A 17,631-nucleotide genomic window follows, 5' to 3' on the forward strand; every position below is an offset into this window, starting at 1 on the left:
TAGGGATTGACAAATGTTACCCAGCCTTACCACATTCTAAGCAGAATGAGTTAGAAGAAAAGGAGAAAGATCCCCTGATGTCACATTTGTTGAGTTCGCCACCCCCGTATGCTCAAACTGCCACGGCGCCTCCCCAGCTTGTAAATATGCCACCTCCAGTGCATATACTGCAAGCCTTGCCGCTACCGCCAGCTGCTTTGCAGCCGGTTCCTATCCCTGTAGCGCAGCCCTCTCAAGGACCGCCAGTTGTGCTTCCAACTGCCCCCGCACTTCCTACGACTTTGCCTAATACAGCAGCTGCCTCCCCCGACACTCTTCCTTCCACCACTCCAGTACCTGTCTCTACATCCTCTTTCCTTCCCTCTGTTTTTCCCCCTGTTCTCGCCTCAGCTTCTCCTTCAGCGCGACAGCGCTTAGCTAATGTGGTTACTACATTAATGTCTCCTCTCTTTGAGTCATCTGGTGCGACTCCTGGTTTACAGCGTAAGCAATTGCGTAGCCAATTACCTAACCCTGACGAGAAAAAGGTAATAGATAACATGGCGCGTAGATGGATTGTTTTCCCTTCACTGTATAATGTGGAATCAGTTGTCAACGTTTTCCATCAGTGGGATGCCCCAAAACAGAGATATGTGTTCGAGAAAATGTGCGAAATTCTCTGTGAAGAATTGGAGGATAGTGGTAAAAATCCGAACCCGCAGGAATTGTGTAGAGTGAGGTTCGATTTTGGAACTGGTATAATTGTGGACCGCGGAGTAGATAAAGCAGTTGCGGTTGTATTGTCCTTTAGGAATGATGATTGCCAACAATCATTGTTTGAACAAGATGTCCTTGTGGGGAAAAAGGTAAAAGCGCGACAATACCCCATGAGAGAAGTTCCCCCGGTATGGAAGGAAGCGGTTGCAGCTGCCGGTGGTAACCCCGCTGTGGCAGCGCATTTCCAGCGTGTTTGGGTGCATGTTCCATGGAAGCGCTCTGAGGTGTTAGCGCTTAAGCAGTCCTTGCCTGATCCCCGTAAAAACCCAGCAGGTTATTATAAAGAGTTATCACAGACGGCAGGGTCATGCATTATGAATCTGGCCGACATAGACATGTTGTTTGGTAATGTTGTTCCACAGCCTCTATGGGGGTCAATTCGTAATGTAGATCACAATGCAGAACTAGGGGATACATGGGCTAACATTGTTGCTGCTGATGCTAGACAAACTGGTGGTGCGAAACCAGAACCTTTAGTAGCTGAACTGCCTGGTAGAATCATCACGTATATGAAGACAATAATGCCTGCGATGCGCGTAAATTGGGACAAGTTATCTGCATGCAAGCAGAAGAAAGATGAGACAGTGTCAGACTTCTTTACTAGGTTTGAAGAAACGTTTATTGATCACAGTGGGCAGGATATGAGTACTGAGGGTGGCCAACGGTTGTTTGTGGATAAGTTTGTGCAGAATTTACTTCCTGACCTGTGTAAAAAGTTAAAAGATTCAGAAAGTTCTTGGGCTGTTTCTTCTTCAGCGCAAATACTGGCTACTGCACAGTATTATGAAAATAGAGATAAAGACGAGAAAGATAGAACAGAAAAGAAAACGAAGGAACTAAAGACAAAGGTCCTTTTACAGCAGGCCTATCCGCCACGTGGAGGTCAGAATAATTATAGGCAACCCCAAGGTGTCTATCACCAACCCCAACAGTTTCAGCAAATGAATGGGTATTACCAACCACGTGTCCCTGTAGGTCCCAACCAATGTTCATACTGTAAAGAGGAAGGTCATTTTAAATACAGTTGCCCTAAATTAATGCAGCGGAACGGTAATATGTATGGCGCAAGAGGTAGGGGTGGTCAGCAAGCTCCTAGAGGCAGAGGGCGTGGAAGTGTTCCCCAGAATGCGCGTCCTCTGCCGCCTCAGAGTACCATCAATAGCTTTGATCAGCAAGCTAACGCGATTAGTAATACGGCTCAGTATTATAATAATGATTATTATGCAGAGGACGGTGATGCAGAAAATAATGATTACTAGGACAGCCGTAGACAGAGAGAGGGAGTTGTTTCAGTGCCAGTGGATCAGAGTGGACCGTATGTTGAGGTGACTACAGCAAATGTAACGGAGCCTTTTCTGCTAGACACTGGTGCTGCAAAGAGTTCAATCATGCATTCAAAACTCCCTGGCGCACCTTTGTCTGGCGATATAAATGTTTCGGTAGGTTTTTCTGGCGCCCCTGTTAGGAACCCGATTTCTAGTCCCATGTCACTTTCTGTTGGACCTTGCGAGCTGAAAGCACCCCTGATCCTAACAACAGGTTGTGGTGAGAATTTGCTGGGATTAGATTTGTTGAAAAGATTGCATGCTACACTGTATTGTTCTCCTTCAGGAGTACAACTCACATTAGGTAGGAAAGTGATTTCCCCAATGTACTTGTCTAAAAATACAATGCCGCCTGAATTGTCATCCCTTCCGGATTCCCTTTGGGCTACTGGTCCCAATGATGTGGGCCTCTTGGAGATACCGCCATATGTGGTGACTTTAAAGGCTAATGTCAGACTGCCACGTATTCCCCAGTACAAGATCTCTAACGAAGGCCAGAAAGCATTGTTAGACATTGTCAGCGACTTGATTAATAAGGGTGTGATTGAAGAGACAAGAGGCAACGTTTGCAATAGTCCGATTTTACCTGTCTTAAAACGAACGGATCCTTCACAGCCACCTGTTTACAGATTTGTGATCGATCTTAGAGAGGTTAATAAGATTGTTGTGCCACAGTTTCCGGTTGTCCCTGATATAACAGCCTTGTTAACAATGATTCCAGCCTCTGCTGCATGGTTTTCAGTGATCGATCTAAAGAATGCTTTCTTTAGTATCCCAATTGCAGAAGAGAGCAGGGATATTTTTGGTTTTAGTCTGGGAGGCCGAAGCTTCCGCTTCAAACGCGCTCCCCAGGGCTACTGTGAGAGTCCATCAATATATAGTCAGGCTTTGAAGGCGCAGCTTGATGCACTTGTTTTACCTAGTGGCGCTATCCTGATTCAGTACGTGGACGATTTACTGATCGCCGCGGATACTGAGAAGATCTGTAAAGAAGCCACATTGTCACTGTTGCGCCATTTATCCGCTTTCCATCACAAGGTGTCTCTCTCCAAGCTGCAATATTGTCGACAAGAAGTGACCTACTTAGGTCATCTCTTATCGAAGGAGGGAAGGAAACTGACCCCAGAAAGAATTCAAGCCATTGCACAGTTGAGTGTGCCAAAAACACAGAGAGAAGTGCGTGCTTTCTTGGGCATTACTTCATACTGTAGGCATTGGATCCCTAGTTTTTCTTTATTGGCAAAACCTTTGTTAGCCTTATCGTGCAAAGACACACCGAATCCTATCCCATGGTCTGAAGAGTGCCAGAAAAGTTTTGTGGAATTGCGTAATGCATTATGTTCAGCACCTGTGTTGGGTACCCCTGACTACATTAAGCCTTTTACATTGTATGTTCACGAGAAAGATGGATGTGCGTTATCAGTGTTAACACAGCCTTTTGGCGACAGACCGCGCCCATGCGCGTATTTTTCATCAACCTTGGACCCTGTAGCAAGGGCATTGCCAAGCTGTCTGAGAGCGACAGCTGCTGCAGCGATGTCTATCCGACAATCTGCTGGTTTGGTAATGGACAATACATTGATTGTTATGGTTCCACACGCTGTAGACACATTATTAAATAGGACCAAGACACAACACTTGACTAGTGCGCGATTATCAGGTTATGAACTTACACTGTTAGCAAATCACATACACATAAAAAGATGCAATACGCTGAATCCAGCTACATTGTTGCCAATTCCAGCAGACTCAGATGAGATTGAGCAACATGACTGTCTGTTCAGAACAGAAGAAGAGACGAAAGGGAGAGTAGATCTAAAAGATACTCCCCTGACTGAGTGTGATGGCACTTTATGGGTAGATGGTTCATGCTTCAAGCTCCCTAATGGTGACACGACTGCTGCATATGCTATCACGACTTTGCACACGGTCGTGGAAACTGCACGAGTGCCACATAATTGTAACGCCCTGAACGTCTCAGGATCGTTTAACAGACACGACAATGAGGACGCAACCACTTGTGAAGGGTTCGTTCTTTTAATGAAGGCAAATAAAATACAAAGAACAAACAAAAGTTATAGTCACTGGAATCCTCCAGGCTAAGTACGTTACCAGCCCACAGCACGGATGGTCCTAACCGTCCTCTGCATATACGCCGATCCCGGCGTATGCCAACAGAGGGCAGAAATGAAATGGCCGACAATGCCAATCGGTAGGCTGTGAGGGGCACGAAGAGTGTTGGGGAGAATCGAGGAGTCAGGGAAACACCCAGCCGGGGTCTCTACCTGAAGGGAGCAGCCGCTCAACCTCTTCCTCAGACTGCACCGGGACGCGGAGTCACCTCCTGGTGATGCGTCACCGATACCCCAATCACAAGCAAGAAGACTGAACCGAGAGCAGCCGCTCGATCGATCCTGTGGACTTCCGAGTCTGTAACGCGGCAAACACCTCCTGGTGTGCGTTACAGCTGGCAGTCCCTGTGTCTCTGGTCGGGCTGGGAGTTACGACTCCAACCAGCAAAAGCGCCACTGCGCTTGGACTCAGCCGAGTCAAAAAGCGAAGCTCAATGGTTGACCGGTAGAGCTTCCGGGTCCTTCACAGGTGACGATGGGGCAAGACACGGCCCAGGGAGTAACGACTCGACCTACCTCCGTTCTTGCCTTACTGGAGCACCACTCCGGAACACTGCTCTTCACGAAGCAGGTACGTCGGTGTAAACACAATATCCGACAGCCTTGTACCTCCCGGTTCCTCCCTTTATAGGGCGTGTTTCCCTTGAGTTATGTAACAGCTCTCCTGTTTACATAAGGGCGTGTTTCCCTTGAGTTATGTAACAGCTCTCCTGTTTACATAAGGGCGTGTTTCCCTTGAGTTATGTAACAGCTCTCCTGTTTACATAAGGGCGTGTTTCCCTTGAGTTATGTAACAGCTCTCCTGTTTACATAACCTCTCAACCGCTAAGCATCCTGGGAGATGTAGTCCGTTTTCGCTGGTTACCGTTTTCCTCCCCTCGTATGACAGGAATTCTTGACAATAATTCGGCCCAAGCAGCGGAATTAATCGCCCTCACGAGAGCATGTGTGTTGTCTGAAGGAATGAGAGTGAATATATACACAGATAGCCAGTACGCCTTTGGCGTGGCTCATAATTTTGGGCGATTGTGGAAGGAGCGTGGGTTCCTGACGTCGCATGGAGCTAAAATTCAGAATGGCAAGTTGGTGAATGATCTCCTTGAGTCACTGACCCTACCGTTGCAAGTTGCGATCATGAAATGCAGTGCGCACAGGAAAGTCACAGATGATGTTGGACGTGGGAATGCGTTTGCTGATGAGACCGCGAAAGAAACAGCACAGAATGTGAAGACTAGAATGTATGTTGCAGGCCCCGCAAGATGGGTTGACGATGTGGGAATGTGTGAGAACACAATAGAGAGTGTGAAGTCGCTTCAAGCTGAAGCCACAGAGGAAGAGTTAAGCAAGTGGAGAGAAAGTATGGGTAAGTTGGATGAGAATGGTTGTTGGATTGATCTGACAGAACATAGGCGATGGTTGTTGCCTGATGCATATGTGCTTCCAGTGGTTACTATGGCACATGGAATGGCACATATCAGCACGAAAGGTATATGCAAGTTGTTGGCTCCAGTATGGCAGAATGCTGGGATTCCCAAGTGTGCAGAGAATGTGGTCAAGAATTGCATAGTATGTTTGAAGTACAACCCTGGTAGGGGAACCCCAACTCCAGCTGGTCACTTTGCACCCCCATCATGTCCATTTGAAGTTTTGCCGCTGGACTTTATTCACATGGAAAGATGCAACAACCTGAAATATGTACTGGTGGTTGTTTGTGCTTTCTCAAAATGGATAGAGGCTTATCCTCTGAAAGATAACACTGCCCTATCCACAGCCAAAGCCCTTGTGAAAGAGTTTTTCCCTAGGTTTGGGATGCCAAGAATGGTGTGGTGTGATAATGGAAGTGAGTTTGTGGGTAAAGTGATGAAGAATGTATGTGAAGGGCTAGGGATAAAGCAGAAGTTCCACGCTGCAAATCACCCCCAATCAGCTGGATTAGTAGAACGCTACAATGGAGCCTTAAAGCTCAAGCTGGCCAAAATCCAGGCGAGCACCGGTCTTAAATGGCCTGACGCTCTGCCTTTAGCACTCCTGTCCACCAGAATGACCATACACTCACGAGTGGGGCTTAGCCCTTACGAGGTTGTCTTTGGCCGTCCGGCCAATGTATGGGGTGTACCGAGGCCCATGAAGTTCAGTGAGATAGAGCATCCAGTACTGCTCGATTACCTGTATGATTTGACTGTTAAACTGCGTGTTTTGCACCAACAGGTACATGATACTCTTCCCCAAGCTTCTGAACCTCCTGGACACCCTATCAACCCTGGTACGTGGGTGCTAGTCCGAAATTTCCAGCGCAAGAGCAACGACGAGCCTCGCTGGATCGGCCCTCATCTTGTTCTTCTTTCAACAAGATCAGCAGTGCGAGTGAAAGGAAAGAAACACTGGATCCATGGTACCCACTGTAAAGTAGTCCCTTTGCCTCTGCCATATGACCAGTGGGTCAAGGAGGGTATCGCCGACTCTGAGACAGACACTGTACCTCGTTTTGTACCATTCAGTGACGCACGCATAAGAGACACAGTTTCAGACCAAGAGAGTGACAATATTCTGCAGGAAGCTGTGCCACCATCAAATCGACTGGACACCACTGAGCCTGAACTTTTGTTTCAAGACCAAACAGCACCTGGCCGCCTCCGCTATAATTTGAGACCTAGGCCCATGGACAAATAAAGATTTCCTCACTATTTCCTTTTTGACATTTTTGCTCTCCCATCTGAAGGACTTTCTTGATTTTTGTTTTTCGAACCACCATCCGGGTTCTGCCGCAGGGTCGCGGTGCCAAGACTTAGGGGTACAGGCCGAAGACGCTAGGTCAACGGTTCTGGTTGGTCTAGGGCGTTTCCCTGGACTGACAGGCGTACTCCTTAGCAGAAGACACTCATCCACCGCGAGCGGCCCGAGTAGAGGATGGAGTTTTTTAAGATGGAGAGACCAATTGAGGAAATGAACTTTAACGCAAGGATGTGTAGAATTGTAAAAAGTAAATGTTTTGTCTTTTTGTGCCTTTTTACACTATGTAGTATCATAATGTTTATTGTAGGATTTGTGTTTTTCTCCGCTCAAAAGCCCATTGAACCCACTGAACAGCCTATACCTCTTTCTACTGCCTCCTCTCACTCTTTTCACCCTTTGCCTGAGCACGAACAGACCAGACGATCAGAGTTCGTAAATAACTCGTTTATCCAGCTCTTGCACCAGCACCAACTGGTAATGAATACGACCAATTGCTGGGTGTGTGGGTTAATGCCACATACCATTAACAAGGGTATTCCCTACCTGGTGCTGCCGTACAGTTACAATGGTTCGTCATGGGCATTCCAAACCATGTTTCTCTATGCTCTAGATACATACTCCCCTCGCCAACCGCGTTCCATCAGGCCTATCACCAATAATAAGGCTTTGATGAAAGGAGTTGCCGATATGAGTAGGGATATCGATGCCTACTCATCCATTCCCAAAGAAGAGTTGAGACCTTATGTAGGATGGAACGCGACGGGGTATAGTATTAGTCTGGGTGAAAGACAGCGAAAATTCTCATCTCCAATCTGGGTCGTACCCCACATGGGTCGGTTCTGCTTACAGGGTAATGGTCAGAATCCTAGAGCTCAACTGGGAAGGAGTGACTGTACTGAAACGTACACCTTCCCGTCGCAGTTTTCCCCTGCGTTTTTGGCTGCCAAGGGCACATATTTCATCTGTAATGACCGAGCATATACATGGCTGCCCCCTGATTTCTCGGGCACATGTTATATTGCGAACTTGCTACCGCCGACATTTACTGCTGCCTTTGACTATCACAAGACCAGAGTTGTGAGAGGTGTGATTAGTAAGGAGGATACTGCCGGTCAGGAAGCGGGAGACTTCTTCTTGGGTTTCCTGCCGTTTTGGGGACCTATGGTCAATAGTAGGAACCTGAGACAGCTGACTCATGTGGTTGAATCCACTGTCAATGTAACGGCTGGTGCCCTTAGTAATCTGACAGCTGAGCTCCAAGCGGATCGCCTTATGACTCTGCAGAACCGCATGGTTCTAGACGTTATTCTTGCAGACCGCGGTGGGGTATGCAAGGTCATCCAATCCAGTTGCTGCATTTTCATACCAGATAATGCTCCAACAGTGTATCAAGCCATCTCCAAACTCCATAAAATATCTGAAGCCATACACGTGGATAAGGGAGATTGGTCACTGGTGGGGTGGTTCTGGGAATTGATATCTGCCTGGGGTTGGAAAGTTCTGATGGTCATTGGAATGATCTTAGCCATTCTTTTCCTGTTCTGTCTGTGCATACAGTGTGCTCCCGCGATATGTGGCCTCTGTGCTACCTTATGTGTAAGGAAACCCGTATCGAGGGACGAACTAAGTAATAGGATGATGCTACAGCAACATCTCCATGACTTTGTGAACATTGACCTGGACTCGGATTAAGATGAGTATAGTGATTGCCTATGTAAGGGCAAAAGGAGGGTCTGTCGTACTTTAATATTCGGGACCGCGTAGGGGACAGGGCCCTACCCCTGTCTATCTTGGTGTTAGCAAACCGCAAATGGTAAATGCGGCATGTACGAGTGCTTTATATACCGTTTTAGCTATGAATGCACTGTGTACACGTTATTCTGCTTCACTACGCGGGTTCCATTTTGGAAGCAGTGGCCATCTTGTCATTGCCCTCACATAGGCTATAATGGAGTAAATACGGGCCTCACAGTACATGGGCTTCTCCTCTGACTTCTCTGTGACCTGGGCAGCTGGCTCTGCTGCCCCAGGTCAAACCGGTCTCACGAGCTCCCCTTCCTCCGTCCACCTGTGATTAGCATCAGGGCTTGACCCGTCATAAAACCCTTTCATTCTATACAATCCCCCGGCTAATCTCTTCCACACCTGCTTGTTCCTGCTTTATGACTTGTTTCCCAAAACAGGAGATGCTCATGTTTATTGGGGGGTCTGTTTACATCTGATGTGGGATCTGAACCTTACTGTGTAAATCATTGTGGGCTGGCCGAACTGGAATGTGGGATGGTCATCATGACTCTGCCTTTTCTTTGTAATGTACACTTGTATATTGCTGTATCATAAAACCTAGGAATGTATGCTTGAGGCCAGAAAAGGCCTATTTAAAGTGAAGTCCGTTTCCATGATTTGCAGCAGTCTCCTGAGAACATACACGCTGTTGTACTTCTAGGATACCTGTCATTGGTCTGCAGCCAATAAACGAATCTTTGACTTCACCCAGAAGACTCTGTGTTTCTGTAGGTCTGGAACAGGGTGAACCCAGAAGTCATAGGGTGTGTGCCCCTGCACCGCTGGGTCTAAAATACCCAGTACTTCAAAATGGTAAGATAACTTTACCACCAACTGTAGGACAGTGCCATGAATGCATGTATAATTTTGTTAGCTGCTATTATGAGTTGTAATGTGCATAGGATTGCCATCGAAATATAGCCACAAGTGGCTTAATCATCAAGACTGACACATTAAAATACATAAAAAACAATAAACGTATTCTGTACATACATTGCACAAAACAGAATAAGGGCAAAAGGGTTCTCATTATGAGCAGCCTGGTGTAATGGTATGATCATAACACACCGTCTCTCACTTGTATTACTGCTCCTTAACTTGACCATTCACAGTTCAGAAATTATAATAATAATAATAATAATAATAATAATAATAGAGATTTCTAGAGCGCACGGCTACCTCCAACGGGTGTGTCCCGGCCCTAAGATGCAGATTCACAGTGAGGAGAAAAGGGGGGAAACTATGGGAGGTTAAAAAGCAAGGTTTTCAGTGCTTTTCTGAAGGTCTGTTCAGTTTCAATCAACCGAAGATGGAGAGGCATGGAATTCCAAAGTCCCGCATCCCTCACCCAAAAACTCTGTCGCCGATCTTAGCCTTAAAGAAGCGAGAAGTTGCATGTGATTAGATCTAAGAACCTGCCTTGATGATAGTTTTGGAGTCTGTCTCAAGTTACCCGGGCCCCGATTTCTGGTGGCTCTGCAGGCGAGGGTGAGTGCCTTATACTCGATCCTCCTATTGATGGGCAGCCAATGGAGGCTTCACAAGTGAGGGGAAATGTGGTGGCAGAATGTCCCTTTCCTAATCAATCTGGCCGCAGCATTTTGAACCATTTGCAGCCTGCAAACCAGATAGGCAGGTAGTCCTATATAAAGGCTATTAGAATAATCTGAACGAGGCTTGACCAGTGCATAGACCACTGTCTTCCTGCAATCGATCCTAAGGAAGTGAAGGAATCTTCACAGGGCTCTCAACTTCCAGAAACATGTCGAGGAAACCTGACGAATCTGGGCCTTACAGGAGAGGTCATTGTCAAATTTAAACCCCACATTTCTGGCTGGGGGTGATCTCTGAATGCCACCAGAGCTTAGGCAGAGTGGGTGATGATTGATTGAGAAATAGGACCTCTGTTTTCTCTGTGTTTAATTTTAAGCAATTCTCAATCATCCAGGCCGAGATGTTAATCAGGCATTGCTTAAATTTGGCGAAGGCAGTCTCCGAGTGTTCTTTAAAAAAGAACACCAGCTGAGTGTCATCAGCGTAGGAGACTACTCATACTCCCCATTTCTTGACTAGGATCATGAGGGGGGGCAAATAAACATTGAACAGTAGAGGGCTCACAGCCGAACCCTGAGGAACACCACCAACAAGGGGTTTCTGGGAGGACACAAGGGGGTGGACGAATACCTGTTGAGAGCGGTTCTCTCAGAATGACTGGAACCATGACAACGTAGTTGACGTCAATCACAAGTGTTTAAGTCTCGCCAAAAGAATCTGATGAGACACCATAAAATAACATACAGGAAGTAGTGGTTCCCCATTTGTAAGAAATATTTTCACACTGGCGATTTCCTCCTTTGAGCAGGTGAAAAAACTTTTCTAAAATTACATAAGACACGTATTCAGATGGTATTCTTTCATTACTTGTAATCCTGACATAGATGCAATTCCTGTTACAGGCAGCATTTGGATTATTGGGCCACTTGTAATGAGAGCCTAGCAGCATTTGTGATACTATAGATGGCTAGTGTCTGACTGAACTATGCAGTTGTTTTACTTAATTTATTTGCTAAACATCTTTAACACTGTCATGCAGAGCTAAAGAATACTTCAGAGCTTGATGGAGAAGATGGAAAATGGATGTGGAGGCAGAAGGTTCGGCTGAGAAAGTAGAATTTAGGTAGGACTACAGATACAGGATTTACACAGGAGAGGTACCAGGGTATAGATAAATGGACAAAGTAATAAGTAAGGTAAATGTACTAGTGTAGTGGTTGTTAACCTGTGGTCCATGAAAAGCTCATTATAATTAAAATGTTGACTTTTTAAAACTTGTTTGTGTTTTTTTAAATTTGGTTGTGCTTGTTTCTGTTTTTTTGTGCGTATTGTTTTATGGTTTAAATAATTGATCATGCTTAGGCCGGGATTCCCTGCTTCAAGTAATGACTTAGTAGGAAGGTCCCCAGTTTCCAATAATGATTCACTGGGGTCTCCATGTTCAATAAGTATTAAGTAGGAATCCACACAAGTCATTAATTTAAAAAGTACTGTACTAGTGTACAGGTATTGGTAGGGTATAGGTGGAGCAGAGGTACCCAGGTGTAGGAGGTGTTAGAGGTACTAAGGTGTAGTTATGGTTAGAGACATCAGAGTATAGCCTAGGGACGATATACCAGGGTATAGGTAGGGGTAAAGGTGCCAGGATATGGGCAGGGATAAAAGGTAAAATGGTATAGGCAGGGGTAGAAGTACTGGGGTATAGTAAGAGAATATTATGTTACTGGCAGATTTAGTGGAATAGAGATACTAGGAAATTGGAAGTGGGTAAAGGGAATATAGAGCTGTAAGGGGTGGAGGACCAGGGTAAAGAGGAAAAACATTGAGAGAGAAGGGGAGTAAATGACATGGGTATAGGAGGAAGAAGGAAGTGAGGTTCAGAGAAACATGGATGAGGAATGTGTCCCTCACCCCTACAAAAATACAAGGTTAACACATTAAACAAAATCCAGTTCTATTTCTATTTTCAAGCTGCATACCACAAGCTCAAAATGTGCTGAGGTAACATTTTAAATGATGTGGGATAAAATACAGAGGTATTTTATACAGGTGGCGCCCACGTACAATACACAAATGATCATAATCACTCTTGTGGCTTCCTTTTGAAAATGAGAGTATCTGAGATTTCTTCTGATTCACTTTGTATTCAGAGAGTGGATATATAACATACATCTGGTGTGGTAAATGTGTACATCACTAATGGAAACTGGGGCATGGCTCCCAAACAGAAGAAATTTATTCTCTCTTCTTTGATTGAAACAATGTGCAGATCAAATATTGATGTCACTAATTGGTAGTTGCACAGAAATATCGAAAAAGAATTGGTTGAAAGGCACACGTGCTTTGTACTCCACTCTATTGTGAAAGCCTGGTTTGTGGCTCTAACTGTTACCATACTAGCACTTGAATGCCAATACAGAGAGGGCATACCTGGCATCTCTTGCAATACATACATGTGATATTTGTTATAATACGGTAAGCTACAAAATGTAGTACACAAGAGGTGGCTGTCAGAAAATGTAGTTGACATGTGTGAACTAGCAAACACAGCGTACACATCAATGAAACAACCCCTGGTATTGGCAACAGCTTGCGCCCTGGTTTAGTGACAGTTGTGTCTGATGCGAAAATTGTGTTTTCTGTGTGATGGTGAAGCACCACATGTGTACAATCAATGGAACCAAATTTTAAGGGAAGTTGGCAATAGAATACAATTCCCTTTAAACCTGTTGCATTTCTGCCAGTATGCCTGGCATGGGGATAAAGTGGTTCATTTGGCTGCTGATTTATCACAGTACCTGTTCTGAGCACAATGATTGGCTGTCTTATGAGATGCTGATGGTGTCCCCACCACTAACCCTCTGGAAAGGTCCAGTGGCTAGGAACTGAAATGCAGCCAGCATTTTAACATGTGGAAAGATGGTCTAGGAGCAGCTGTAGGAGAAGTGAGATCCTGCTCCTAGTTGCAACCATCTCAAGCATCACATCAGGTAAAAAGAGATATCTAGCAATGATTGCTTCCCTGGACAACCCAAAAATGTTGATTGTCTGCCTGTGAATCCTCGCTCTCCTAATTATTACGCAAAGTGAAGGTTAAGGCAATAAACGATTTACCTTTCAAGACATTGTGAATTTCTTTTTTGGTCTGTGGCTTGCTTTCTTATATGGATAGGCTGTGTGTGATTGGCAGGTATGTTGTAATAACTTTTAGCTGTTGTTGGATGTGGTGGAGTCCTGACAGTAAACTCCATCCTCTCACAGTAGGTAGCAGGTGCACTAAAGTTGAATGAAGCATTATTACAATAGATGTTTTCTATTACTTGTAGATACATTTTATATTGTGTTAGTTTTTTATGTAAGAAAAGTTAATTATTAAAATTGCTATATATTTTTACCATATAAAATGTTCTCTTATTTTTTAATTTTTCCCTTTGTGGTGTAGAGTTATTCCGTGCCCCCACTGATTTCTATGAGGGGGCTTTGCAAGACCTGTATTTGTACAAGTGTACTGTGTGACTTACTCCAAGGCATGGCTGTGGTAGATTTGAGCCTATTTTTCAGTAGTACTACTGTGGTACTTATGAGGTTAACTTTGGTAAACAGCATTTACCTTGCTACTTTGCAGTTGTAGCTGAGTATTTCAGTCAATCAAATGGGATTTGTAAAGCGCTGCTTATCACTTGTAAGGGTATTCAGGCACTGGGGAAGAGGGTGAGGGTTGCTGCTGCTGAGATGGAGTAGTCAAAGAGCCAGGTCTTTAGGTCCTTCCTGAACTCCTGTAGGGCGATAGCTATGCGGAGATGGAGGGGGAGGCTGTTCCTATATTTGGCTGCCTGGTGTGAAAAGGTGCGGCCATGCTCCTGCTCCTGTGAATGTGGGCTGTGCCGATCAAGTAGACGGATGAGGAGCAAAGTATACGGGTGGGTTGGTGCAAGTTCACCCTGTGGCTGAGGTATGCTGGTGCCTTGTTGTCTATGCTTTTTAGGCGTAGGTGAGAAGTTCGAACTGGCATTGTTTGCTGATCAGAGAGCCAGTGCAGAGATTTGAGGTGGAGGGTGATGTGGTCCATCTCGGGAGGATGAGGATGAGCCTGGCTGCTGCGTTCTGGATGGTCTGGATTCTGTTTAGTAGCTGTGAGGTGATTCCCATGTAGATGGAGTTGCCGTAGTCTAGAGGGCTGGTGATGAGGGCCTGGGTGATGGTGCGTCTGGTGCTGATGGGGAGCTTGTTGAAGATTTTCCTGAGCATGCACAGGGTAAGGAAGCAGTTGAATGAGACAGCGTTTATTTTCTTCCTCATCAGAAGCTTGCTGTCCAGAGTGATTCAGAGGTTTCTTGCGTGTTCTATGACCGACTCTGTAGGCCACCCGGAGTCGCCCCAAAGGTAGTTGTTGCTCCCTAAGATGAGTATTTCTGTTTTGTCTGTGTTGAGTTTGAGGTATCCGTTCTGCACCCAGCTTGCGACGCTGGTCATGCATCTGTGGAAGTTAGACTTGGTGTTAGTCAGGTCTGAGTAGTGAGAGGATGAGCTGAGTATTGTCCATGTAGGAAATTATGTTCATACTGTAGAATCTGACCAGGGTGGCCAGAGGGGCCATACAGGTGTCGAATAGGATTGGGCTTTGGGAGGATCCGTATGGGACGATGCAGACTATAATTTTCAGACCAAAGGTGAAGGGTGGGAGGGGACTGTTTTGGGTTCATCCGGAGAGGAAGGACACAATCCATTCAAGGGTTTCCCTTCGATCCACATTTGGTGTAGACCATGGAGGAAGGTGAAGTTGTATACAATGTCAAATGCTGCTGAGAGATCAATGAGAACCAGGGCAGTGGTTTCTCCCCGTCTAGGAGAGTTCCGATGTAATCTGTGGCTGCAATCAGGGTGGCTTTGGTGCTGTGATTTGAGCAGAATCCAGATTGTAAGGGGTCCAGTAGGTTAGTGTTCTCCAGGTGGGCGGTAAGTTGTAGGTTTTTTGCTTTCTCAAGTGCTTTGCTGGAAATAGCAGTAGGGAGATGGGGGGGTCGTTTTTGAGGGCTTTGGCATCCACAATGTTTTTTTTTTAGGAGCAATTTCATTTCTGCATGTTTCCATCCTTCGGGGAAGGAGGCTGAGGGAATGGATCCATTAATGATGGTGGTGAGTTCCTCGCTGATGGTGTATTTTCCCAGGTTGAACATGTGGTGAAGGCAGGTATCCTTGGGAGCTCCTGAGTGGATGGAGCCCATGATGGTGGCGGTTGTGTTCATGGAGAGAGGTTCTCATGCGTTTAGTGAGATTTTGTGAGAGTCAGGGATATTGAGGAGTCTGTTGAGTTTGGTTACAGGGGGTTGGGGGTCGAAGTTTTCGTAGATGGTTGCGATTTTGCTGCCTGTGAGGGAATCACAGAGCACCTGAGAGGAGGTTATGGAGTTCTCTGTGCTTGTGGGGTTGGAAAATTTCTTGATGATGCAGAATAGTTTCTTGCTGTGGTTGGAGCTTGCATCCACACAGGAGGCAAGGATGTTGTTCCTGTCTGTCTTGAGCTGCTGGTGGTACTCATTAAGGGCTCTTTTGAAGTTAGAGCAGTCATTTTTTGTTTTGCTGGTGCACCAGATCCTTTCAAGATGCTTGCAGGTGCGCTTGTGAGATTTGAGCTCTGGGGTGAACCAGCTGTGATGTTTGGAGGATCTGATGGTTTTGGTGGGTTTGTGGTGTGCGACTATGCTGGTGCAATTGTTTATCCATGCATTGAAGTTTCCGACTGCCCCCTCAAGGTCGGTGGTGGCCTCAAGAGGTGAGGAGCTGAGATAGCTAGTCCAGAGGTCTTCAGTTACTTTGCTGCAGCTCCTGTAGGTGGATTTGGGTGGGTCTAAGCGTGTGGTGGAGGTGGTTGTTATGCAGAAGTGGATAGACCAGGTGATTATGGTGGCATGGCTGTACCTGATTCTGTTGTTGGCTGGGAATATGGGGTCGAGAGTGTGTCCGGCGATGCACATGGGGTCTGTGACCAGTTGGAAGAGCCAGAGTATTTCCATACTCTCAAGTAGATTGGTTGTGTTGGTGTTGTTGAGGTCGTCCAGGAGAAAGTTGAGGTCACCAAGGAAGAGGAAGTCTTTTGTGTTGATGGCCGGCGGGGAGATGAAGTCAAAGATGGTCTCGCAAAAGTCGGAGCATGGTTCGGGAGGTCTGTAGGCGAGTGTGCCTCTGACCGTTGTTTTGCTGTTGGTGTGGATCTGAAAGGTGAGGTCTTCCATGATGGGGTGGTAGTGTCGGCGGTTGCTGTGTAGTTGAGGGACTCTTTGTGGATGTACCTCCCAAAAATCTAGACTTAATTTTCTTCTAATTCCATCCATTTAATAGTCCATATTTCAACATTTCTTATGACTTTCCCTTGCCCCACACACATTTATTCCTATAATGACACTTTAAGATGCTGAATTATCTGCAATCATGGTGGAGAACTCCGCTCATAGGATATAGGGCAGACATAGGTGAAGCTCCCCGGACAGTTTTGTGTGAATAGTATTTGAGAGTATGTAAAGTAGTACTTTATGTTCTCAAAAATGCTTTTGGGACCTGGCCTCTTGAAGTTCATTTTTTATGACTGCAAATAAAGCTATGCATATTCCAAAAGTAGCTTTGCATTTGTAAAAAATACTATTTGTACGTGTGAGTCAATCTCTCACATGCAAATAATGTTATGCTTCACTATCATGTGAAGAAGTAGTAGGATAAATTAAGAAAATACCATGCGATGAGAAGCTTGTTATGTTAGGTTTACCTCTTAGATTAGTGTTTATTAAGCAGGCCATGAATGAAAAGTTACTAGCAGTGAGGAAAAGGAGGAAATGGTAAACTAGCTAAAACAAATTCTGCCATTCGCACATACATGAGTGCACACATTTCAACCTGTCATTAAAAGATTTCTTGCTTACCTGAATACAAAATCAGACTCGTCAATTTCAGCTCCGCAGCTGCTGTTTTGTAGAATGCCACCATTACCAACTACAGCACAGCGCTTGTAAGGACGCTCCATAAAAGGTTGTGACTAACAAAATAGAATAAAACACAAGTCAGAAAATTGTATTCACGTTTGTGTGTTTTCTTTAGTTTGTTTGTCCATTGTGCACAGAGGCTGATTCTCAAACATTCCTAAAACAAGCATTGGCATATCCAATAGAGTTCACCTTTGGGCCCTTATAAGTGTTTAGCCATTATCCTGTTAATAATCCAGATATTCCCACAATTTAGTTTTAAAAAATGTCTTCCTTTCTCCTTCTAAATGTTGCCATCTACTAGTAGTAAACTGTAGATTGTAAATATCAATCAGCGACAATAATAATAAACTGTTGTTTATTACTATCACT

General features: G+C 45.3%; 1 protein-coding gene across 1 annotated transcript in view; it reads right to left on the minus strand.

The window, feature by feature from the left end:
• Positions 1 to 17,631, minus strand: part of ST8SIA6 (ST8 alpha-N-acetyl-neuraminide alpha-2,8-sialyltransferase 6) — a 375,988-nt gene that overhangs the window by 26,169 nt on the left and 332,188 nt on the right. The window contains exon 6 of the mRNA XM_085631516.1: positions 17,200 to 17,312. Coding sequence (XP_085487642.1) covers positions 17,200 to 17,312 — 113 coding nt within the window. The remainder of the gene's footprint in view (positions 1 to 17,199; positions 17,313 to 17,631) is intronic.

This window comes from Triturus cristatus, chromosome 10 (genome assembly GCF_964204655.1).
Source record: "Triturus cristatus chromosome 10, aTriCri1.1, whole genome shotgun sequence".
Taxonomy (NCBI): Eukaryota; Metazoa; Chordata; class Amphibia; order Caudata; family Salamandridae; genus Triturus; species Triturus cristatus.